Raw genomic sequence first — 26,784 nt, 5'->3', positions numbered from 1 at the left:
AGCCGCGGTTGAGTTTATGTGACCCAACATCAAGCCCCACCCCACGTTTGTCACAACTGTTCTGTGATTGGCCAAGAGTGGCTTCAGTTAAAAATCCTGCGTATCATTGGTTCAATGAATGTAAACAAAGCTCCACGTGTGGCTATCTGCACAACAGTGACTTTGACACCAATATTTTTTGTTTCGTGACGCTCTGTGAATTAGATTTAATGTGACAAATGCTTTGATCATTCATGTCAGCTTTGAAAACGGTCTATTTCAGTGTGTCCAAACTACGGCCCCGGGGCCATTTGCGGCCTGCCGTCCATTTCTTAGTGGCCCGAGACACATGCTAAAAATGGCATTAGACTCAAGTTCAAATAAAATAAAAACTAAAATGTTTGGAGATGGTCAAAGTCAGGCCGGAGGGTGTCAAAAAACACAGGTGCTATTAAAGGTTATTTTAGTTAACTAAAACTAACAAAATAACTAAAACTAAAATTGAAAAAAACAATTTCGTTAACAAAATAAAATAAAAATGAAAATGCTTTTTAAAAAATGAAAATTAAGTGAAATTACATTTTATGTTTACAAAACTAACGAAAACTATAATTATAGCAAAAATGTCCTTTGTTTTAGTCTTTGAGGTGATTTTTAGTAGACTTATTTTGATATCAACTGGAATAAGGACGTTTGAAGGTGAGTCACACAGAAGTGACGTCATCTGTGCAGCAGCCAATAGAAAAACACCTTCAGATGATGTCACTCCCAAGGTGTTTTTTAAATATTGCACACAAGTAATACACATTTAAAAAAAAATCTAATACTGTCTGAAACTAACTAAAACTAAACTAAAACTAAGCATTTATTAAAGAACTAAAACTAATAAAAACTAACAGAACCACCCTGAAAAGTAATAAAAACTAACTAAAATGAAAAATTCCAAAACAATAATAACCCTACTGCCACATTACAAGTAAAATGGTTTATATACTGTAGTATTTTTATAAATGTGCAAAAGCACAAATAAATTATTTGTACAATTTTTAGGACTAAACATAATTTCTCTTCATAAGATTATGTGGCCCTTGCGTCCTTCTTAGTTTCTGTATGTGGCCCTCAAATGAAAAAGTTTGGACTCCCCTGTTCTATTTCATCAGATTCGCTTTGTAATTTCAGCCCATTGAAAAGAGATACAATGGTGCCATCTGCTGGCCATAGTTAGTGGCTGTTTTTGATTTCACAACTCCAGTGACCAGGCAACGCTAGCCAAAACATTGCACTTCCCATTGATTTAAAATAATAATAATAATAATAATAATAATAATAATAATAATATTAATAATAATAATATAGTTGTAATGGCGGCTTTCATTAGGATTTTAGCATACGTCATTAAACATTTTTGGCGGTCAAACAGTTAAAAAGGTACTTTAATTATTTTCTGTATCATTATCACTATATCAGTGCCATTTAAAAACAACAACAATTTATCATGATCGTTTCTAGGAAAATGTATTGCCCGGAAAAAATTGTTATGACAGGCCAAACCCCATCTCTTTGGCCAGCGTCGGCTGGGATAACCTCCAGCTTGCCTTTGACTACTGATGGGGAAATGAAGATTCATGAACCTTTAGGGGCATATTCACTAAGAATGCGCTGCGTCCAGTAATAGCACGACATATTGCACCACAACTGCACCCGCAGTCTGCGCCCAGTTACCCACCTATTCACTAAGGATATTGCTCTAATCATATACCGGCGCAAACACGCCCACAAAACTGACAGCTTGGAGCACATTTGCACCTGATTTACCACACATGGCAATGGATTTGCGCCAAGAACATGGTTGTTATAGTAACAGTTGCGAGAAAGATGACATTATCAGAAAGCGAGGTTGGACCGAGAGTAAGCGTTTAGAGCGCCATTAAGCAGAGAGGACGACAACGACGTCATTCTTTCATAAAGTACAAATTATTGGTGCGATCGTGTTTCAAAAATATATTTTCAGAGGTTGATGTATGCATACGGTATGCATCTGGCACGTAAAAATGATCGGAAAATGCCTCCCCGCTATTGCCGATCAGCCCGGGTTACGCGATGTGTCTTAATCTAACACGGAAATATTTCCCCCTCGCTCTCTTTTTCTCTCTCTCTCTCCTCTCCGCGTGATCAGCCACGCATGTTGTGCGGCAAATGGCATGCACTGCCGGAGATCGAGGTGCGTCAAGTTAATACATGCTTTCCAAAAACGTTATTTGCGTCACGCAAACGAGGTGTTGCTATTTGCGCTGGCGTTAGTGAATTAGACGCTGCATATCAATGGGTCTCATTTGCATTGGGGTGGGCATATTTTGCGTCAAATGTATGCAAATTACTTAATTTACATACGCGCAAATAACACCGGCGCACCGTGACTCTGTCACGTCGACCTCAGCCGACAGAAAGAGGTTCCCAAAAAGGCAGACCCAGAAAGGAAAATACAATTTAGAAATTTATTTACAGAAGAACTCGTGGGAAACCTTAACAGAAAGCGCTGGTAAACACAACCAGGATAAGTAAACAACAATTGCGAGCACAAAGGCTGGAGAAAAACACGAACCGAAAAATACTTGCAAAAGGCAAGGTACAAAGGAGTAACAGAAAACGCTTGCAAAAAGTATGCAAGGGAGTAAATACAAAATAGAACAAGGCAAATATGCCACCAATCAATTATCACCAAAAATGCCGTGGATATACTCACACGTAAATATCAATACAAACACAAGAACACTATCCAATAAGACTATGACTATGACTATGAACGTTGCTATGAATCAAAAAGGGGTGCAGAGAATTCTTGTCGCTAGTAGCAGTGAGCAAGGAATAATCCGACAGTGGACTGCTGTGCCCGGAGTCCTTTTCAAGTCCACTAATTGATTAGTAAACACACCCCAGGTGTGGTGCTGGAGGAAACGCCCACTCACTATTGGGGAGGAAAAAAAACAAAACAGCACTGAGAGCAGGATCATGACAGTACCCTCCCCTCAACGGACGCCCCCTGGCGGACCACCTGGTTTTGACGGATGCGCCTCATGGAAAGTGCGCAGAAGCGATGGATCCAGGACCCAGGAGCGGGGAACCCACTGACGCTCCTCTGGCCCATAGCCCTCCCAATCGACCAGATACTGGAACCCCTTTCCCCGGCGCCTAGAGTCTAGAATCTCTTTCACAGTGTATACCGGGTCTCCATCAACCAGTCGAGGAGGTGGTGGCGGTGCCGCAGGAGGGTTCAGTGGGCTCGGAGTGTCTGGCTTGAGTAGGGACACATGGAAAACAGGATGGATCTTAAGGTTGGGAGGCAGGCGAAGTCTCACCGAAACAGGATTGACAACAGATTCCACTTCAAAGGGGCCGATGAAGCGGGGGCCCAACTTCCGAGAGCTTCCAGCCAAATGCAGGTCCCGGGTGCTCAGCCAAACGCGGTCCTTGGGCTGGTAGTTGGGTGCCGGGCGCCTCCGACGGTCTGCGATCTGTCGGTTTCGTGCTGCGGTTCGGGACAATGCTGCACGAGTCTCACGCCATACCTGATGGGCCCTCTTGAGATGCAGCTGCACCGAGGGTAGGTCCACCGTTCCCTCCTGGGACGGAAATAACGGTGGCTGGTATCCGTATGCAGACATGAACGGTGATCGACCTGTGGCAGTGGAGACAAGGGTATTATGTGCATACTCCACCCATGGCAAGTGCGAGGTCCAGGTTGTCGGATTTTGAAGGCATACGCAGCGGAGGGCTGCCTCAAGGTCCTGGTTAGCCCTCTCAGTTTGACCGTTTGTCTGGGGGTGGTATCCTGATGATAGGCTTGCGGTGGCTCCCAACACCCGACAGAATTTCCCCCACACCTGGGAGACAAATTGTGGCCCACGATCAGACACCACGTTAAGCGGAAGTCCATGTAGTCGGAAAACGTGCTTGACCAGAAGCTGTGCAGTCTCCCAGGCTGATGGGAGTTTGACCAAGGCTACAAAATGGGCTAGCTTGGAGAATCGATCCACAACAGTCAAAATGACAGATCTTCCTCGGGATGTTGGCAGGCCAGTGACAAAGTCCATAGAGATGTGAGACCATGGTCGCGATGGGACAGGCAGAGGGCGGAGCAGACCTGCTGGCCTTTGGTGAGATGATTTTCCACTGGCACAGGCAGCGCAGGCTCCCACAAAGTCTGCGACGTCTCTCCGCATTTCAGGCCACCAGAATCTTTGTCCGAGAAGGGTTAGAGTCCGGTTTATCCCGGGATGGCAGGCGATCTTTGACTCGTGTCCCCACCGCAGCACCTCAGGACGTAAATTTGCTGGCACAAACAGCTTCCCAGTAGGGCACTCACCCGGAACCTGTGCACCCTCCAGGGCTTCTATGACCTTCCTCTCCACGTCCCACTGAAGGGCCCCCGCAAAACAATGTTCTGGCAGGATGGTCTCCGACCGCTGCTCATTGGCTGCTGGCTCATGAATGCGGGACAGAGCATCCGGTTTCTGGTTCTTGGACCCCTGGCGGTATGAGAGCGTAAAGCTGAATCGGGTGAAAAACATGGCCCACCTGGCTTGACGAGAGTTGAGTCTTTTGGCAGAACGAAGGTATGCCAGATTCTTGTGATCAGTGTAGATTGTGAATGGTTCCTTTGTTCCTTCTAGCCAGTGTCTCCACTCCTGTAATGCGAGCACTATAGCCAGCAATTCCCGGTTTCCCACATCATAATTTGCCTCGGCGGGACTCAGCTGCTTGGAGAAGTAGGCACAGGGGTGGAGCCTCTGGTCGAACGGAGAGCGCTGGGACAGGACAGCCCCCACTCCTGAATCGGATGCATCAACCTCGACCACAAATGGAAAATCAGTATTAGCATGAGTCAAAACTGGTGGATTAGAAAACATTCGTTTCAGTTCCCTGAAGGCCTGTTCTGCACCCGAATTCCATTTAAAAGGCATCTTGCTTGATGTCAGACGTGTAAGGGGAGCGGCTTTCTGGCTATAGTTTCTAATAAACCGGCGGTAGAAATTGGAGAACCCCAGAAACCGTTGTAACTGTTTTCTCGTTGTTGGGGTTGGCCAGTCCACTACTGCTTGTGTTTTACTGGGGTCAGCCCGTAGCTGACCCCCTTCTACAATAAAGCCCAAGAACGGGACAGACGTAGCGTGAAACTCACACTTTTCCGCCTTGACATACAGTCGATTCTCTAATAATCTTTCAAGAACCAACCGCACATGTTGGCGATGTTCCTCTAGATCGCGGGAGAAAATAAGTATGTCATCAAGATAAACAAAGCAAAAAATATTCAGCATATCCCGCAAGACGTCATTGATAAGGCACTGGAACACTGCTGGGGCATTAGTTAATCCAAATGGCATAACAAGGTACTCGAAATGTCCCAGGGGTGTCTTAAATGCTGTTTTCCACTCATCTCCTTCCCGTATTCTAACCAAATAGTACGCACTACGGAGGTCAAGCTTCGTAAAAATAGTTGCAGCCTGCAGCGGTGCAAATGCTGAATCCAACAAGGGCAGGGGATACTTATTTTTGACGGTAATTTCATTTAGGCCCCGGTAATCGACACATGGCCGTAAAGTCTTATCTTTCTTGTCGATAAAGAAAAATCCTGCCCCCACGGGTGATCTAGAAGGGCGGATGATACCAGCTGCCAAGGAAGTAGTGATGTATTCCCTCAAGGCTTCCCGTTCAGGTTGAGACACCTGATACAATCTAGAACTTGGTAGTGGGGTATTAGGAATCAAATCTATGGCGCAGTCGTAAGGTCGATGGGGGGGCAATGACTGTGCACGAGCTTTACTAAACACTTTCCATAAATCGTGGTATTCAGCTGGTACATTATCTAAGCAAATAGCTTCGGAGTTGGGGTCGACTGGCGGTACCGATCCACCATCGGCCGATTTCAGACAGTGAGCATAACAAAAAGGACTCCAGTTTTCTAAGGCGGGTTTTTCCCAGTCGATGTCTGGGTTGTGCAATTTTAGCCACGGCAACCCCAAAACAACAGGAGCAGCTCGAGAGGGCATAACAAAAAACCTAATTTGCTCCACGTGGTTACCTGAAAGTTTCAATACTAGTGGGCTAGTAATTAGACGAATTTCTGCCAGGAGACGCCCATTAAGATCCAATACTCTCTTTACTTTACTTAGCGTCTCCACAGGACAGTTCAGGGTCTCTACCATACACTCATCAATAAAACTGTCATCAGCCCCAGAATCAACCAGCGCAATTACTCTCACACTCTTTCCGTAGCCGGACACTTCTCCTGACAGTTCTAGTCTCTTACTCTGTTGGCTTATGTTAGAGTCTGGACTTGGTTTGGGCTCTTCACACTCATACTCACACTGTTCATCGGTGGCTTGCGCCAACTGCCGGTTGCCTAGTTGAGTGGATTGATGACATTTGCGTGCTTGCCTCGCCTGGCAGGAAGCCACCTGGTGTCCTGATTGACCGCAGTAGAAACAAGCTCCTGCCAGGAGGCGCCGTTGTCTCTCCTCATGGCGCAAACGACCTCCTTCTAGCTGCATTGGTTCCTCCAAGGCAGCAGGTGATCCCAGGGCGGCTGAGGAGTCGGTGTCCGGGGTGAGAGGACGTGCTTGATTGTCCAGGGGGGCACTCCCAACTGCGACGAGCCGCTCCCATGCACGTTCCCTGCGCCGCTCCCTCAGTCGGTTGTCAAGGCGGATGGTCAGCGATATTAGTTCCTCCAAGTCCGAGGTATCGTCCCGCACTGCTAGTTCATCTTTAACTGCCGAATTTAGTCCACGGCGAAACAGACAACATAGTGCTCGGTCATTGAAGCCACTCTCGGCAGCCAGGATGCGGAATGAAATAGAGTAATCCACCACCGACTGCCGCCCTTGCACCAAGTCCAGAAGCTGATTTCCAGCCTCCCTTCCCTTTACCGGGTGATCAAAGACACGTCTAAACTCCAAAACAAACGTCGGAAAGGAAGACCGGAGATCAGGTTGCGCATTGCTCACCGCCATAGCCCAAGTAGCTGCTTTGCCAGCCAAGAGACTCATTACAAATGCCACTTTAGCATTGTCCTGTGCATAAGTCAACGGTTGCTGGTCAAAAATAAGAGAGCAATGATGCAAAAAAGTACCACAACTTCCAGGTTGTCCATCATACCTCGGCGGGTGGGGCAAAACGGGCTCTCTAACAGTGACCAAGGGCGAAGACACCCCAACTGTGGTCTTGACAGGGGCTAGGTGCTCACACCGGGAACACAATTCATTTAACTGGCCAGCTAGCCTGCTTACAACAGTCTGAAGCTCAACCAAGGAGGCTTCGTTTTGCCCAACCCGTCTCACTTGGCTGTCCAAAGCGCATCTCACCTTTACTGGGTCTACGGGATCCATGGTGGTCGGATTATTCTGTCACGTCGACCTCAGCCGACAGAAAGAGGTTCCCAAAAAGGCAGACCCAGAAAGGAAAATACAATTTAGAAATTTATTTACAGAAGAACTCGTGGGAAACCTTAACAGAAAGCGCTGGTAAACACAACCAGGATAAGTAAACAACAATTGCGAGCACAAAGGCTGGAGAAAAACACGAACCGAAAAATACTTGCAAAAGGCAAGGTACAAAGGAGTAACAGAAAACGCTTGCAAAAAGTATGCAAGGGAGTAAATACAAAATAGAACAAGGCAAATATGCCACCAATCAATTATCACCAAAAATGCCGTGGATATACTCACACGTAAATATCAATACAAACACAAGAACACTATCCAATAAGACTATGACTATGACTATGAACGTTGCTATGAATCAAAAAGGGGTGCAGAGAATTCTTGTCGCTAGTAGCAGTGAGCAAGGAATAATCCGACAGTGGACTGCTGTGCCCGGAGTCCTTTTCAAGTCCACTAATTGATTAGTAAACACACCCCAGGTGTGGTGCTGGAGGAAACGCCCACTCACTATTGGGGAGGAAAAAAAACAAAACAGCACTGAGAGCAGGATCATGACAGACGCAATCTGTTTGGCAGAGCACTTAGTGACGGATTTCCCCATCTGCGCGTGTTTAGTGAATTAGGTGCTCCCTAAATGCTCCATTTTTGCCGGTTAGCGCGGTGCAAAGGCAACGCAAACCTTTAGTGAATAGGCTCCTTAGATGTTGTAGATGTAGACACCGGGAAAATTTATTAATATGCATGAGCCAATAGGAGCAAAAATATCAAAGTATTAAAATTACAATTCTAAAATGTGCTTATTTGAAATATTTGGGGAAATAAAAACAGCATTTTTTTCATGTAACACGTTCTATTTCGTTTTTAAACAAAATATACAAAAATTGGTCCATTAAGACACGTGCCATGTTAAGTTAAGTAAATAAATGTTTGATATTCTTCTTCTGCTTTCATTTTTCTTAGCAAGACACAGTGTCCGATCACTGGTGAGCTATTTTTACATTAATTGAAGGCAATTAACTTCAAAGACACTGCTGGGTTTTTTTTTTTTTTTTAGGTACAATGCAAGCTGCAAAGGCAAACGTTAATTGCCTATTTAAAGTTCACGAGCAATATCGATTCTGACGCCTGTATCGATATACGTGTATTGTAATGAGGCCCGCAACGATATATTGCCGTATCGATTTTTTGAGCGCACCCCTAGAAGATAGTGTGTGTGTTGTGTTGTATTGGACAAAGCTAAGGCATACCGTATTGTGAGGGTGCAAGCACAATGTGTCCATCGCTTAAGAAATTGCCAGTACTTCACAATACATCATACTCTGACTATTTGTCATCAGTGAGTCAGTAAGTCCTTGCTATTTTACATGGCTGAATAAAACGATCATTCTTGGTTTTACCTTAGCCCTAGCAGTTGAAGAGCGAGCCCGACAGCTGCATATGAAAGTACATTCCTACCGGCCTTCATCTTCCCACGACCCCGAGTTGGACCTCAAGACTAAACGGGAGGTAAGCCTGCTTTTTGCCCATCTTCTTTAGAAAATCCAAATAATGTGGAATCTCTAAAGGGGATTATTTATCTACATATTCAGACATAATCCACATCGGCATGTAAGATTCCACTCCGTGCACATCTTGTTGTTTATTTTTATCATTAACTCTTTGACTGCCAAAAACGTTTAATAACGATTAGTAAAATCACGATGTATGCTGCTATAAACGTGAAATGACGTCATCTACGTTTTTTTTTTTTCTTTTTCTTAAATGGACGGAGCAATGTCTAAGTGCAGAGCTGCCTGGTCAATGGGTTGTGGAATCAACAACATCACCTAACTATGGCCAGCAGATGGCAGCATTGTGTCTCTTTTCAATGGGCTGCTGGTGCATGAAATTACAATGAAATGTGACGGAATCTGATGGAATCTGATGAATGCTCGTAATTGGCGAAATGACACTGGAGTTTTTTATTTAATTTATTTATTTATTTTTCATAACGTGTAGCAGTAAAAGAGTTAACAAGTATTAAGTTTTAATTATGACAGTTAACAAAATGCTATTTTATGATGGGCCAGAGATGGAAGAGATTCACCTTTAGATGATAAATCTCTGCTTCCTGTTCTTAGATGTTTGCAGAACAACGACGTAGCAGCGACAACATGTCTGCAAGATCGTCAGACAGTGATATGAGCGATATGTCGGCTCTCTCCCGTGCCAGCAGTGCCTCTCGCCTCAGTAGCACCAGCTACATGTCAATCCAGTCAGAACGCCCAGGGGGACGTCTTAGGTCAGTCCCTTTTTTTAATCAGACAATGATTACATCTGAAAAATTCATGTGTTTGGAAGTTACTATCAATAGTTTTTGAATTATTATGTGTTTGGATATATTGTTTGTCATATGCATGCTAATGTCTATGTATGTTTTCTCTTTTGCATGGCAACTGCTGCATGTTTTTGTCCAATTGTGCGCACTTCTCTCTGTCACATACAAACAAAATGAATGGTGGGGTGAAAACAAACTTGACTCAGATCTAAGTCATTAGAGGAGGAAAAAAAGGACAGGAGGATCTCATGGGGGGTGACTAGGGAAGAGGAGAGGAAGCGGGCAGCAGGAAAGAGACCTTTCTCAGAGGAGTTGAAGCGCAGGAGACACACGGTAGCTGGAGAAACAGAGGAGTCCAGGTAAAAAGAAATACATCTCAAATGAAGAGAATGATCTATCTATCTATCTATCTATCTATCTATCTATCTATCTATCTATCTATCTATCTATCTATCTATCTATCTATCTATCTATCTATCTATCTATCTATCTATCTATCTATCCATCCATCCATCCATCCATCCATCCATCCATCCATCCACAAATATTGTACTGTGATAAAGTATTTGCCCCCTCCTCACATGAAGATGTTTTTGGTTAATTACACAGTATTATATTGTGCATTGTTGGAACATTATGTTACATACATATGTACATTACATTACGTACATTACATCTGTTCAGTGAACATTTTAATATTTTAGAATTGATTTGAATTATGTGAAACATTAATATTAATTAATTGATTCATCATCATTGTCTTATGATAGTAATTTAGATGCACATCATCAAAAATATTTAATACGGAGCCACTGACCTACAAACCAAATTCCAATGAAGTTGGGACATTGTTTTATATAAAAATAAAAACAGAATACAATGATTTTTAAATCACGTTCAACCTATATTAAATTTTGTCTTTGACAAAATATTTAATGTTCAAACTGATCAATTTTGTTTTTAGCAAATAATCATTAACTTGGAATTTTATGGCTGTAGCACGTTACACAAAAGCTGGGACAGGGTCATGTTTTCCTCTTACGTCACCTTTTTCTTTTAAAAGCATTCAGTAAACCTTTGGGTACTGAGGACAAGAATTGTTGAAGCTGGATTCCTCACCGGCCCACGCCTCCCTCCAACCCTCCCCGCCCTCCGCAGTCCAGGTTCTCCTTTGTCGTATTTGACCACTTCATAATGCGCCACACATTTTCAATGAGAGACAGGTCTGGACTGCAGGCAGGGCAGTCTAGCCTGTTACAGTAGCCCGTTAACCTGTGGGATGTTTCAAACAGGTGTTTGATGAGCAGCCCTCATCTTTCACTGTTTTTTGCCACTTGTCCCAGCTTTTTTTGTCTCGCAAATATAAATTCCAAGTTAACAATTATTTGCTAACAACAATCAAGTTAATCAGTTTGAACATTGAATATCTTGTGCTTGTAGTGTATTTCATTAAATACAAGATGAACCTTATTTGCAAATCATTGTACAGTATTGTTTTATTTATGTTTAACACAACGTCCAAACTTCATTGGAGTTGGGTGTGAACAAAAGCAATACTTTTAAAACAAAAGGAGCAACAAAGAAAACATTCATATCTCTCTCTCTCGCTCTCTTTCTCTCTCTCTCTCTCTCTCTCTCTCTCTCTCTCTCTCTCTCTCTCTCTCTCTCTCTCTCTCTCTCTCTCTCTCTCTCTCTCTCTCTCTCTCCCAAGGCCCCCCTCTCTCCCCCTCCCACATACACCAGATTTTTATTCTCTCATCCAAGTACAGATTGTCAAATCAGGCATTAGAGATTGTCATCATTGTCATCAGTATTCCCACAATAAAACATATTTATGTGGTGTTGACTTACTCTCTTAATACAGGAAAATACATTTTATTAAGGCTAAATTTATAGGATCCACATCAATTACACCATTGTATATTTTACAAATAATGACAACAATTAATCTACTACTAGTAATAGTCAGTATTATGGCTTCTTCTAATTACCATGTGGACCAGAAATAGAAAAGATAAGCTCTCTGCTAGTACAGTAGTTTTAATGTTAAAGGCAACACAAATAAGTCACAAACCTTTGCATTTGTATACAATTTTCGTAATTTCTATGTACCTTCACGCTGTATTCAATTAATTCCTGAGATTTGTATGATGTGAATTTTGTTTCTTTAATCAACTGGACACAATCATCACGCTTTGCTGCCTTCTATGGCACAGTTTAGCATCTGTCACTTTTCATCAGACACAAGTCATACAATCGCATGATCAGCATTTAGTTCCGTGCAGTTTATGTTTTGTGTTACAGTGTCTTGTTTTTGTATCTGTGTGTTTGTTCAGTGCACAGCTCAGATCCCTCATTGCATGCGTCCTGTGCTGTGACAACCGGGACCCCGTCCATCCCCCACAGCAGGATCATCCCCTTCCATCTGCCCCCTCTGCTGCACATCTTCCCTTAACCTCCATGCATAATAGTACAGTAGAAAGACCTCAAGCCAGTATTCCAGTTCTTCCTGTAACCCGTTTGATCACATCAGTCAGGGGTCCACACAGCGTAGATGCTGATGCTGATGGCTGCAGCATGTCCAGGCTCTCCTGTAGCACACTGAGTCCATCTGAGGGCGTTGATCTGCAGTGGCTCATCCAAACACGTCGGCAGCAGCATCAAGCACTCGGTTGCTTCTGCCCATGTGTAGATGCTTGTTTCAGACGAATGAACCTAAACACACAATAAGTATGTGACCCGCTCCGGCAAAAGTGTCCGCATGTTAGAATGATTAATTTTGAGTTAATGGCAATTCGAGATCGTCATCCATCCATCCATTTTCTTGACCGCTTATTCCTCACAAGGGTCACGGGCGGTGCTGGAGCCTATCTCAGCTGGCTATGGGCAGTAGGCGGGGTACACCCTGGACCGGTTGCCAGCTAATCGCAGTAGATCGTTTAGACATAAATGTCGATTTTAAGATTTTGCCGCAAATAGCCTCCTTGAGGTCTCTAGTTTCATTTCCAAGCAGCATAAAAGTTGAAATTGTCATAGAAATGTATGAAAATAAGCAATTATTAGACAGTATCATAACTAGGGAGTGTATTTAGCCTAGCTGCTAGCTAGAGCTGCGTCTTGGGCACCTATTTAAACGCAAAAATTAAAAACAACCCTGTTTTCTTCTCCTCAAATGTTGAACCATTTTCATTTTCTTCGTGACCAAAGCATTTTAGACATCACATCCATGATAAGTTATCAATAAAGCACTTATCACAGGCCACATCAAATGGCAAATATTCTTGGCAAATATATTTTTTTTTAATTCACACAAAATTTTAAATCAAATTTCCCATCATAGTAATATGACCTCTTAAAAGGGGTACGATGCAAGATTCAGAGTTTTTGCACATTTGCGACCCCTCTGGCAAAACATGGAATGGACCTCAGCGCCGTGCACACGGCCAGGAGCATGCGCGACTTTTCGGGCACGAGCAAACCTCCAAGTTAATCGAACAAACGTGAAAAAACGGAGCACAACGCCTTTTTCATGGGCTTAATAATGTCTACAGAGGTAAGAAACGTATTATCTTCAAGTTACTTTGTATATGAAAGTCATTTTGAGTGCCAAAAGTTTACGTAATTACAAGCTTCCAAACGTAAATAGTGCAATCCCGTGAATCCGATGACATTGAGAATAGCAATTCGTTGCTAATATGCGTTGCTAAGTGCAGAGACATTAGTTAGCGACCGTGTGGTAGTGTTATTCTGCACTGCTAATCATAAATAGACCCTATCGTATTTTCGTTACAAAGTGCAGGTCTCTTCAAGTCCAGTTTGAATTAGCTGTCCAGTCCGTGAAGTTGAGTGAACAATCGCGAGAGCTAACAGGGACAATAGCGTGCACGCACATGACGTCATGCTCAGAGCAAAAGCTAAAATTTCCGGCCCGAACTCTCCAACATTTTTTCTTTTTACAGAAAAATAGGGGCAACAGTCATTGTGCCACAGTCGTGCCTCCTATCCATTATACAATTCTTAAAACATGTGCGGGTGAAAAATATGGTTATTTTAACACTCAAATTTGAATCTAATCTTGCATCGTGCACCTTTAACTAAAAAAACAAAAACAAAAACAAAACAAAAAACACACAAGGAGCAACAATAAAATAACCAAACTTCGGCTGATGCCTCAGAAGATGAATGAATGTGATCTTCAAAGTTGAGGCTGATTTCATCTGCTGGGAGGTCAAACTTCCTCAACTTTTAAACGGTTCAAATCTTGGACAGCCTTACATGCACTGATATTTTAACAGTTCTTGAAAATGTCAGATTAAGCTGCAATATGGAGGATTTCCCCCAAAATATTTTTACAATAGCCTTTCTATTGGACCATTTATGACAAAAATATCTTCTAATTAGTAGATTAACATCTTAGTTGTTCACAACTTTACTTTTTCCTAAGGTACTGGTTGCTATGGACATTTTGAAATATGCAAGGACCAAAACTTTAAACCCATTTTTCTCAAAACTCTAGATATTTCCACCTGCCAACATTAAAATTGCTGTAATTTTGTCCATTTTTTTAGTTATGCCCATGTATTATATATCATTTTAAGTGGAATTAAGTGCAAATTCGAATAATTGAATATCTCAATATAGATTTTTTATGACACATGAGGACGCTTTTGCCAGCGGTGGTCACATATAATCTGTTCAATTGAAAATTTAAGATCTGTTGTGTGCTGGTAAACTCTTGTTTTATTTGCACATCTAAACTGACAGTTGCATTACTGTTGCAGTGCACAAAAAAAAACAAAACAAAAAAACAGGTGACACATTTTATTCGGCATGTACAGTAGCATTAGACTTAACATGGATCTGATCGCCTGGACCAGACAGGCAGATATTTTGCATTTGAATGCCTAATTCAGCTGTAATCAATGATGTCATTGATCAGATTGACAAAATAAAACAGCCGACACAATCTCATACACTCCAGGGAGGTTCTGGGCTGCCGTTGTTAATAATCCAACGTTTCACAGCATATATACAGTTGGATTTTTTTCCCAAGTCTTTTCCAATGTGTTTTAATAATTTCAGGCGTATTTCTTTTTGTCTCCATTTTCCATGTATTAACTGTTCATCAGTATTTTTTTTTAAAGATTTTTCTGAGTTTTAATTGTTTTTATTTTTTCCCAATACATTTTGGTGGGTGCCAATTTTACATAAATATTGGCTATTTGTGGGATGGACCGGTTCAATTATTTGGTTTTTGGCAATACTTGAGTTTAGGGTCAAAAGGGAGCAAAAGCCTACACCAACTGATTCCGATCACATCTCGTCAATTTCAAATGTTAATGTCATTACGGCATGTCAGTCAAGTAACTTGTGCAGTTAAGGTACAGTAAAATCCAGATGTCCAATCTTTGGAGCATCCCATGATACAGGTCACTCAGTGTCTTCTTTCTTCAGTCGGCAGATGAGAGCGTCGGCGGGACGCAGCATGCTCAAGAGCTCCAGTGTTAGTGGGGAGATCTACACCCAGGAACGCACAGACGGCAGCCAATCAGACACCGCGCTAGGTACAGTGGGCGGAGGCACCAAGAAGAGACGCTCGAGCCTCAGTGCACGGGTGGTGGCCATCGTCGGAAATCGCCGCAGCAGGAGCACTTCTCAGATAAGTGGCCCTGGTGAGTTTCCAAGCAAACGTTCACAACTTCAAAAGATGGCATTCTTCTTCTGATAAGTCTTTCATAACTGTCGGATGGATGATATCCAATGTATGCTGATGATAACATGACACCCAAAAAAATAAAATTATAAGTAATTCTTTGTGGTGGGATAAAACCAAAATATAGAATTGGCATGTTAGTTTTTAGGGTGTTGTGTCGTCAGCTGTCCAAACGAATCAGCCACATTTTAATCATACGCTATTTTAATGAGTGGACTCCATCAACAGTCAGACACCAGCATCTGTGCTCAGTGCATGTTTTCGGAGTACGCATCAAAACAATGTTGCGCAACAAAAATGCTTTGTCCTGAGGAGTAGACTGTACTGGAGCACCACTAATTGAAAATGTCCTTTTGTTCTGTAAAAGGGTCATCCCCGCTGTCCCAGTGCATATTATCAAAAAAACAAAACAAGAATAATGTGTTTTAGGAACTTAAGGGAACATTGTGGAGAGCTAAGAGTCCCCCAAAGCTCTGCTCCCAGTCACACATGAGACTTGCCGCTCTGAATGCGACTCCCATTTACAGACTCACCAGGAAAGTCGAACACCACATTCCATTTCTTTGGATCAGACATTAAAAGCTATCTGACCACACGAGGCCTGGAGGGGTGTGTCTAGCCTCCTGTCACTGAAGCGCAGTGGAGAGATAGGAGATATTAGGAGATGTAGCTCAATGCGGAGGGAAATAAAATCAGTTCTGTATGTGCTGGATGAGAGTAAAGGTAGGTAAGGATTTTCTCCAATTAATATCTCTTTTTTTTAAACACATTTTGTCTTTGTACCACTTGTGGCAATAAAATGAGTCAGGAGATGCTGCATGTGCTCAACCAGCTTGTTTTTTGACCCAAAAATGTCCTGTTTACTACTGACTACTGGAGGGAGAGCGTAAAACTCACACGGACACATGACCAAATATTGAACTGATTTTCTAGTCTGCTGCAGTGGTACGTTTCCACAAGTTTACATTAGTAGAGTCTGGGCCATTACATGTGACATGTTTGAAGATAATGGTCTAAATGACAATATCATTTTTTTTTTTTTTTCCAGAGGCAAAGGCTAAAAAGGAGAAAGGAGCACCCATCCAGAGGAGCACTGAGACGGGCATGGCAGTGGAGCTGACCAGGAACATGAGCCGGCAGCCCAGTAGAGAGTCCAACAATGGCAGCATGAACAGCTACAACTCGGAGGGGAAGTTAGTAAAACGTTAATCTTTTCATCACTCTGGCGCATCAAAGACGTTTTTTTCTCTCTCACACGATACAATAAGGGGAACTTTTTTAAGGCATTATAAATTATTCTTGCTTTATTAAAACTAATAATAATAATTAGGGATGTTCGATACCACTTTTTTTCAGACCGATACCGATACTCACATCCTCAGTACTCACCGATACCGATACCAACTGCCGATACCGGTAGTACATTTTGACAGATAAAAAAAAAATCACTAAAAGATATTTTTAAACAAATATAGTTCCTTTAATTTTGACAAAAAAAAACAGCACAGTCACTCTTCAATAGTCTTAACGCTCAAAATAAAACACAAAAATGCTCTTTTAGTTTAAGATTCACAATTTTGAAGTATTTCCAAACCGGTGAAGTTTTGGTGAAAAACTGCTGCAAGCTAGCGCCAGTTACAGGCAAGGAGGACTCACTTAACGTCTTCCCCCTCTGCCATCGGTCGCTTGTACTCGTCTGCGTCACGAGTACTCGAGTACTTGGAAAAAGGCTGGTATCGGCCCGATACCGATACCTGGTATCGGTACTCGCCCATCCCTAATAATAATAATAACAATAAAGGATTTAATTTATAGTGCACCTTACATGCATCCACATCTCAAAGTGCTACAAGGAGAGAAGTAATTAAAAAAACAAAATCAGTAAAATAAGACACAAAGGCATGTAGGTCATTGTGATTATAAAAAAGCTTGACTGAAAAGATGGGTTTGGAGTCCTTTCTTAAATGCTTCAACGGATTGTGATAATCTTAAGTGAACTGGTAGAGCATTCCAAAGTTCTGGGGCGACAGAGCAAAAAGCTCAGTCTCCCATAGTACATAAGATACGTACGTAGATACGTGCAAGTTTGCTTCGTAAAACTGCATTCAGACTTGATAAACAGTCACAAACAATAAGAGAAAAACTGAAAAATCATATGCAGCTTGCTCAAGAGTTAACCCACTATACTTTGTCCCTTTGTTACATCTAACTACAGTATAGCCTAGAGCAAAACAGGCACAGTAACTAATATGTGACCGTAAACCTACTGAATAGTACATTGCAATTGCTCATGAACGTTTTGCAAAGAGTTTCATATCGGTAATTAAGTCATTGGTCATGTAATGTGAGGGAGTGAAAAGAATTAATAGTAGCTTGGACAATACACAGACTAATTGAATTAGGCTTTGAGGGTTTCCTTAGACATAATATTGCAGCTGTGATGTCTTTTTTAAGTATTTCTTTCACTGTAATCAATGACTAACATCAAAACGATTCTGTTGAAAGCAGCAAAAATGAGTTTTAATGGGGCTGACGTTTGCAGAAACACGATTAGAGAAACGCACCTACCTGTCCATGTCTTGACCAAATGAATTTGAGTTTTCTGTGTTTTTTTTTTTTTTTTTGTGCTTCTCTCAGTATCTTCTCTGGGGTCAATCTGGGAGCAAGCAGCCAATTCAGCGACTTTCTGGATGGTCTTGGTCCAGCTCAGTTAGTGGGCAGGCAAACACTTGCTACACCCGCAATAGGTGAGAACGTGGACATGGTCACATCTTTTAGTTCAATTGAGTTTGGTTTTGACTGCATATACTGTAATTCACATTGATATAGATTGTTTGTGTCTTGTTTTTGTTGCCTCAAGTTTTTTTACTTTTTTTTTTTAATACATTTTGACGCACATATTAACTGTAATGCAAAGCAAACCTGCACGTATGTAATTATTTTACCAGCGTCTTCCTTTGTTTACAGGTGACATCCAGATAGGTATGATGGAGAAAAAGGGCCAGCTGGAGGTGGAAGTTATCAGAGCGCGAGGTCTTGTACAAAAGCCAGGATCGAAATCCCTCCCAGGTAAAGACTGCACCCTACAGTTCTCTTCCTCCCAAGGGATTTTTAGCGTTTTAGACAAAGCCTGGTGCCTGACATTGCACATCTGCCTGACAGTTGTGAGGTTTGGTGTTTGAAGTATAGCTCAGTTACTCGTGTAGACTTTCCCTGAGAACCTGCATGGGTTTTCTCCGGGTATGACGGCTTACGTCAACATGTTGTACTCCACCTTTGGGATAGATTTGTACAATAGATACAGTAGATGATCTTGTGTACCTTGTGAATTATTATTTTTTTCTTTTCTTTTTTCTTTTTGGGTAGAAATGCCATTTGTATGGAGGACCAAAACTGCCAAAATTCTACATAAATAAATGACTAAATAAATAAATAAATAAATGACTAAAAACATCAACTTGCGCCTTGAGTGGCTAGACAACAAGTGAGAGCAGACAGTGGACAAGGTCGTCGTCCATTGCTGGAGCTCTCCATTTCAAGCTGGCGAGACTTCTTCGTTCGCCGAGCTGCTCACTCGGCCAATGACAGGCAGTTTGCAACGGCGGGGTCCAACCCAAGACACACTTGGGACCGCCCCCTCATTTGAACAACATTACGGCCCAAAACTGCCACAATTAAAGATAAATAAATGACTAAAAGTGAAACTAAAAATGGATACAAAAAATATATAATTCAAGAATTGAAATACAAATGTATTCATTTATTTATACATATTTTTTGCTCTTTTTTTCCATTTATATTTATTTTTTGGATATAATTTTCTAGTTATATTTTTATTTTCATTTTTAGTCATTTATTTAGTCATTTATTTATTTTTAATTTTGGCAGTTTTGGTCCTCCATACATTTCAACATCCTTTAACGTCTTATTGTAGCAAGAATTCCCTCACTTTTCGCAGGTGGTACATTCCACGCCCACCGCGAAAGGGGAATTTCCGCTAAGTAGTGGTTTAAAAAACAAAACAAAAAAACAAAGTTATTTACTGTCTGTCACCTTAATGAGCTACTCTTGCGGAGGAGTGTAAACTTACAGCTTTGTTGAAGTTAATTGCTTTCAATTAAGTTCTGCAAGTGTACTGTGCACGTGTGCAAGGTGGTCATGCATTGTGTACAAGTCTAAAAATAGCTCACCACTGATGGGACACTGACTTGCTTAGTAAAATGTCAACTGTTTTTTTAAACTTATGATACACATTTCTTAATTTACCAAGTATTCTATATTTTCATTAAAAGTGTAATAGATTGTGTTGAATAAAAGAAAGAGCTGTTTATATTTACTCAATTATTAAAAAAGGACAAAAATAGCAGCATAAATAAAGAAATGTATGTGGTATATACTAGGGCTGTGCTCAAAAAATCGATATGGCAATATATCGTTGCGGGCCTCATTACAATACACGTATCGATACGCAGGCATCAGAATCGATATTGCTCGTTAACTTTAAATAGGCAGTTAACATTTTCCTTTGCAGCTTACATTGTACCTAAAAAGTAAAAACCAGCAACGTCTTTGAAGTTAATTGCATTCAATTAATACAAAAATAGCGCACCAGTGATTGCACACTGTGTCTTGCTAAGAAAAATGAAAGCAAGGAAGAATATCAACATTTATTTACTTTTAAACTTAACATGGCACGTCTTAATGTACCAATTTTCGTATATTTTGTTTCAAAACGAAATAGAATGTGTTACATGAAAAAAATGCTGTTTTTATTTCCCCAAATATTTCAATTAAGCATATTTTAGAGCTGTAATTTTAATACTTTGATATTTTTGCTCATATCGGCTCATGCCTATTAATAAAGTTTCCCGGTGTGTCTGTGAAAGCTGCTCCTTGCTCTGCAGTGCGTGCACATTTAGACCAGGCATGCTGCTAGGTGGTAAACCAGAAGAGCTACTAACAAAAATATTTTTGTGATCCAGCATAATAAACATATCCTTTAGGTATACATATGACTGTTATTATAAAATGCAAGAAAATTAATGTAATATATCGGAATACGTATTGCCTTGAAGATCAAGTATTACATATGTATTGCGATACGTATCGTATCGTGACCCCATGTATCGTGATGTGTATCGTATCGTGAGGTTGGCGGCAATACCCAGCCCTAGTATATACTATTGAAAATAGGGTGGATAAAAATCTGCAATAAGTGAACCGTGAAGTAGCGAGGAAACATTGCACCTCCATGAAATCTTGTCTCTTGTTTCATCCCGACCTTCAGCACCTTATGTCAAGGTCTACCTGCTGAATAATGGAGCATACGTAGCCAAAAAGAAAACCAAGATTGCACGGAAAACACTTGACCCGCTGTACCAGCAAGCGTTGCTGTTCGAGGAAAGTCCACAGGGTAAAGTCTTACAGGTGAGTGGAAAATACAGTAAAGTATTTCATCTTCATGTTTATTTCTATACCTGAAATTCTATACCCTGAAATCCTATTTCTGTACCTGAACGCGACTCACTCGGGAGCCGAGCTAACTCGAATGCCCAGGTTGCTTCCTCCGTAGCACATTCGTGTTCAAAGTTCGTTTGGAGCAGACCTGCTCATTGTTATTTATGCAAATCTTTTTTTTTTTTTAGTTATGCATATTAGCCCCTAATCATGGGTCCAAAGAAAGTAAGTGCAAGTGTTAAAGCTGGTGAAGAGACGAGGAAAGTAGTGCGCGAGAACTATTGAATTTAAAAAAGAAATGTTTGCATTTTGTTTTTTTTGTTTTTTTCATCATTTTAGATAAGATATCTTCTATTAAAATAAAAGTGTCTATTTCTACCTTTTTCTATTTATGGTAAACAGTATACAGTGTAGTTTATGGTGTAAAATAGTAAAAAAAAAAAAATAAATAAAAAAAACGGAATAAGTTTTTTTAGACTTGGAACAGATTAAAATTATTTACATTAATTAGAATGGGAAAAATTGTTTCGGATTTCGAATATATCGCTTTTAGAACAGCCTTCTGGAACGGATTATGTTCGAAAACCGAGGTTTGACTGTATTCCCATGTTAGAAATACGTTTTAGCTGGAAGATCTAGGAAATGATTTTATGGCCTCCTCCAGGTGATTGTATGGGGGGACTACGGCCGCATGGACCATAAAAGCTTCATGGGAGTTGCACAAATCCTCCTGGAGGAGCTGGACTTATCAAGCACAGTAATCAGTTGGTACAAGCTGTTCCCACCTTCTTCTCTGGTGGATCCGACTCTGGCTTCCCTCACGCGGCGAGCTTCTCAGTCGTCACTCGACAGCTCCTCCGGACCGCCCGGGGTCCGATCCTAGTGGACCAAACAGCTCGACACCACTCTGCGAGGAACTAACTCATGACATGCACTGTATGTAAGAAGGAGATTGAAAAGTGAAGCAGAAATGTAGAGCAACAACAATCAGAACACACAAGAAAGCTTTGTTGAGATCTGACAATCACTCCTATTGTGGTTCATTTTCTCTGTTCTCGGGAGCGCCACTTTTCAGTGTTCCATAACAATTTTGAGAGGTCTCAGTTTTTCTTTGTGTAAAAACCAGATTGAGGATTGGGGGCTGTCTACAGACAACAGGGAGTAGCTTTCAAGTTGACCTGATGAAGAAAATGAAGTGACAAATGAAGCAGGGTGGCTTTTAGCTTGTTCAAGAAAAGCAATGAATTGTATGTAAGCGTTGGAATGTATGAACTGGAGACAGAGGTAAAACTCCCGCCACACCTGCAGCTAGTGAGTGTACCGGCACCCTATCTGCAGGGGCCTCCTCTCGAACCCCATCAGACTGCCAGCACCTCTGCCCACCACTTGGGTAATTAGTCTGGAAGCACAGGGCCTTCTTCTGGTGCCTACATCCTGAAGCCGCATCACCGGTCCTTCTCTCTGTCGAAAGGTCCTCTTTTCAAAATGTTTACCATGGCTCCTCCAAAGCCATAACGTCTTTGTGTGTTTGTTTTATTGTCTTTTTATTTTCTTTTTTTGTTTTCCTCTGTTACTCTTGCACAAAATGATTTTATAGTGTGTTAAATGATCATGATATGTTGTCAGTCTGGTGTGTGCATGGAGAGATAAAACACAAGTGATTTAAAAAAAAAAAAAAAAAAAAAAAAAAAAAGAATATGAAACTATTTATTGTCCGCAAGTCTTGTGCAGGTATGGGGGACTCGTAGTTAAGACACATCTTAGATTTTTAAAGATGACATTAAATTAAGTTGTCCTTGTACAGGTGTTTATTAGGCCTTCCAGGACGATGACCAACAAATAATCATTTGTGTTACCATTAGAACTGTCAAACGATTACATTTTTTAATCAGATTAATCACATCTTAGAATTTGATTAATCATGATTAATCACTGATGCTTTTTCCCCCAACATATTTTGCCCACTAAATTTGAAGCGCACCTGTTATGTGTTAATTTTTTCGACATTTCAACAAAAATTTATATCCACTACACACGCTCATCCTGCTTTTTCTAATCAATCAATCAATTATTTGCATAATTTAAAATGGGAAAAAATGACTTACGGCATATATAAACATCTATTAAATGCTTTACTTTAATGCATGTAGTTATGTTTATTGCTCAAACTCGAACTTTAACATAACCATCTGCTGTCAGCTAAAATGGATCATCTGCGGTCAAAATTAATAGTGCGATTAATCTGTGGTAATACAATGATTAATGCGATATTTTTTGTGATTAATTAATTAGTTAATGCTTTAACTTTGACAGCACTGGTTATCATTAAACATCACAGAAATACGTCATTGCTCTAAAATCTGAAGAAAAAAGAAAAAAGTGAATATTTTTTGACCAAAGGAAGAGATAGATATCGGTCAAAATACCCTCACCCAAGCATGTTTAAATGTTATGGAACTTTTTTTTTTTATTATTGGAAATTAAACACAAGCACAAGAGCTAGATTTTTTTTTTTTTTTTTTTTTTTTTTAACAACTAAAAGTTGAACTTTTAATAAAAGAAAAGGTAGTTTTGAAAAAACTGAGACACCTGCTGGTCCAGTTCATTTTTGTGTAGTTGTTAGAAAAGAGAAATTACTCGCACTTTTTTTTTATTGTGCAACGCTGTTCATGTGAAAGTAACCAATCAGACGGATGTGTCAGGACAACCACATCAATGCTCATTCTCCATTTGGCCTATGGACCCCTCTCACCTGGTCAGGAGCGGGGGCCCATATGACCTGTTCCGAGCAGCATGCAGTTTTGTTTTTTTTCCCTGAAGGAATCAGCCACATGAAAAAAATGATACTGAACTAGATAAGTGTTTTTTTTTCCCCACTTACTGTAGGGCCGCTTGTATGTTGCATGCAGTTGTACAGTTTGCTCGTAATTGAATATTAAAGAGATCAAACCAAGAAACGGAAGCCATTGCCGTCACACCAATGCATCGGAATCAGAGTGCAGTCTATGCCATGTCCCTCAGTCAGGTGCTGAACGTCTCGCGAACAGAATCGGAAGATTACGTTGACGTTGTTCCTCATACCTTCTAACGGATGTACTGTAGTCCTGAGCAGACCTCACAACTCTTGCTGTTATTCCACATCATTGTATACCTCCAAGGAGCTGGTGTATCAATAAACATGTACAGTGCAAATGCAAATCAGATCCACTTATATGGAAATATAACAATGTTGTCATATAGGATATTACGCATCATGAAGTATAAAAGCAAATGCAGAGCCAATGATACACTGTAAATATTCAACAGCCATTCACCCGGGGGCCAAGTCATTTAATGAGGATTTATGAATCCACTGTTGGGGACCATACAGTGGGACAACTCAAGGTAATAGACTTGGGTTCGCAAAGTGGTTAGCCATGGAAACGAACAAGTCTGTAAAAGATGTCTCAATGATCATTTGAAGTTTAAACCCATTGTTTGAATCTCCCTCAAGTCCTGTCTCATTTTTTAAAAGTTTTTTTTTTCCCTTTCTCGTTGACAGTATTAACAGGAAAACATTGATTGTTTACAACGTATATGTTCCACTGAAAGAAAATTTGAAAAAAGTCAGGCATTGATTGCAACGTTTCTTGTTTGTATAACAGATGTGGCTCAAATGATGTGTATGTTTTATATTTCAAAAAGTTAATTTTTATTATTTACAAATAAAAAGAATGTGTGGAAGAAAATGTCATCTCTTCATTTCTACTTTAAATGCATTATTTTCTGCACTCTTGTGATGAAGACAAAGTCAACTGGGCAATTTATGACACATTAAGTAAGAAAGCAATGTGGGGAGTGGAATATGCATTCAATATATTCCTTGTGCACCCCACAATACTCATGATTGTGATTGGCTATTGAAATATTTACTTTTCTTAATGTATACATTTTAAAACGTGTGCAATACAACACAAGCAGTCAATTGAAATGTTTCTTCTCTAAAACGCCAATAATAAGATCATTGTCAGGAACCTCCCACTTATCTTTAAAGGGGACATACTTTATTGTGATGTGCCTTTAGGGTTGCCAACTTTCTCATCCCAAAATAAGGGACAGGTGCACGGCAAGGTGTCATGGTGGTTTGAGCATATATATATATATATATATATATATATATATATATATATATATATATATATATATATATATATATATCCATCCATCCATCCATCCATTTTCTTGACCGCTTATTCCTCACAAGGGTCGCGGGGGCTGCTGGCGCCTATCTCAGCTGGCTCTGGGCAGTAGGCGGGGGACACCCTGGACTGGTTGCCAACCAATCGCAGGGCACACAGAGACGAACAACCATCCACACTCTCACGCACACCTAGGGACAATTCGGAGCGCCCAATTAACCTGCCATGCATGTCTTTGGAATGTGGGAGGAGACCGGAGTACCCGGAGAAGACCCACGCGGGCACGGGGAGAACATGCAAACTCCACCCAGGAAGGTCCGAGCCTGGACACTGAAAATCAGTGACTGTTTTATACCAGGATCCCTGCATGGGATAATGAGAGCCGAGCAACTTCATTGTTTGCATCAATGCATTCAGAGTAAATTCAGTATCGTGAATGGTGACTTGCAGAAGTTAGTTTTATATTTCACTGCGATTGTTTTTTTCTTGTGTGCTTTGCTTTCATTTCATTGTTGATGGTTCTGACAACATGATAATGCAGACCAATCTTGGAGTAGCAGCTGGAAAATTTGTTACGAAAGAAAATTTATATTCACATTCTTACTAATGAAATCTGCATTTAGAGTTTCTCCCACACATTTCATACTTATTGGTACAAGTGTGGTATTTTCGCCGTAGAGGAAGAAAATAAGCTTACTGTAGGTGTGGCAACGCAAGCTTTTTTTTAATTAAAATCCCGTTTGGACGTCTCTGCCTCGTCACCCTGCTTCCTTGCATTTGGGTCCACAATCACACCCCAAACATAACAGCATCACTGTGTGGGATGTTCTACAAATTGTGCATGCATGTGTTGTGTGTGTGGCTTGACTGATTAAAATAAAAGTTTTCCCACTCACTTGAACATGTGATCGTGTGAACGTTATAACGTGAGGACTCACAGGAATTCCAGCGATGTGTCAGCCTGGACGAGACGTGTTGGTGGCTCCCATTGCAATACGTCGCTTTGCATCACATTTTTTTTAATCCTCAAAAAGGCAACATCAGACCCAGCTTGCTACATAAATATGACGTCCGCGGTTATTCGGCAGGCGGGCGAGCACCTTCTGGCTAGCTACCGCGGAAGTAGATTCGTATGTCAAAGGACCCGCGTCTGACCGCCCCCACCCCCATCTCAATCGTCATTGGCTAACTTCAGCTGTCAATCTAAGCCAAACGTGAAAGGAAGTTACTTCACGTCACACCCAGTGACTCATTTTATTGGCTACAAGCAACTTCCTTGTCACATGTCAACCTACAGGAGCAGCCGTGGTCCAAAAATGGTAAAGATGCCGTTTGCTGCATTTCGTGTAAGAATTGAGAATTATTTTATGGGACTTTTGAGGTCCCGCACGGGACATAACAATTTAGCCCAAAAATACGGGGCGTCTCGGCTAATACGGGACAGTTGTCAACCCCATGTGCCTGTGAGTGAGATGTTCTAAATTGAATCAATAGCGGTTTGGTACATACGGACATATTTAAGTCACCACAGCAGTTATCACCAGCTCACTATTTAATAGGGATACCCGCTCACATTGTTGCCCCAATGGCCAAACGTGAGGAAGTGACACCGCATCGATCACTGCAATTACACATCGTCCTCCTCTTCACCGAGATGTCTCCATGGACATAATTGAAATCGGCTGTGTTCATGCCCACAGC

General features: G+C 41.1%; 1 protein-coding gene and 1 long non-coding RNA gene across 30 annotated transcripts in view; one reads left to right on the top strand and one right to left on the bottom strand.

The window, feature by feature from the left end:
* The window catches only part of rims1b (regulating synaptic membrane exocytosis 1b), a 148,401-nt gene extending 123,768 nt beyond the window's left edge, over positions 1-24,633 (top strand). For 20 of the 29 annotated variants that reach the window (XM_077523832.1, XM_077523836.1, XM_077523831.1 and 17 more), the window contains 9 exons: positions 8,821-8,924; positions 9,539-9,699; positions 9,942-10,094; positions 15,190-15,407; positions 16,497-16,641; positions 18,086-18,195; positions 18,416-18,517; positions 20,736-20,875; positions 21,570-24,633. In XM_077523832.1, coding sequence (XP_077379958.1) covers positions 8,821-8,924; positions 9,539-9,699; positions 9,942-10,094; positions 15,190-15,407; positions 16,497-16,641; positions 18,086-18,195; positions 18,416-18,517; positions 20,736-20,875; positions 21,570-21,788 — 1,352 coding nt within the window. In that variant the 3' untranslated portion in view covers positions 21,789-24,633. Of the gene's footprint in view, positions 1-8,820; positions 8,925-9,538; positions 9,700-9,941; positions 10,095-12,483; positions 13,289-15,189; positions 15,408-15,792; positions 16,172-16,496; positions 16,642-18,085; positions 18,196-18,415; positions 18,518-20,735; positions 20,876-21,569 lie in introns of those variants that run through there. The other 9 variants (XM_077523854.1, XM_077523841.1, XM_077523858.1 and 6 more) reach the window with 3 other exon arrangements.
* On the bottom strand, positions 14,542-24,232 carry LOC144020406 (uncharacterized). The gene is made up of 3 exons (XR_013283869.1): positions 23,987-24,232; positions 21,691-21,839; positions 14,542-15,404 (listed from the first exon to the last, which is right to left on the bottom strand). It is a non-coding gene; the product is annotated as an uncharacterized LOC144020406 (long non-coding RNA).
* Positions 24,634-26,784: the final 2,151 nt, after the last annotated feature.

The sequence above is a fragment of the Festucalex cinctus genome, chromosome 6 (assembly GCF_051991245.1).
Source record: "Festucalex cinctus isolate MCC-2025b chromosome 6, RoL_Fcin_1.0, whole genome shotgun sequence".
Lineage (NCBI taxonomy): Eukaryota > Metazoa > Chordata > Actinopteri > Syngnathiformes > Syngnathidae > Festucalex > Festucalex cinctus.
Note: the sequence above shows the minus strand (reverse complement) of the source record. Positions and strands in the feature narration are given on the sequence as shown.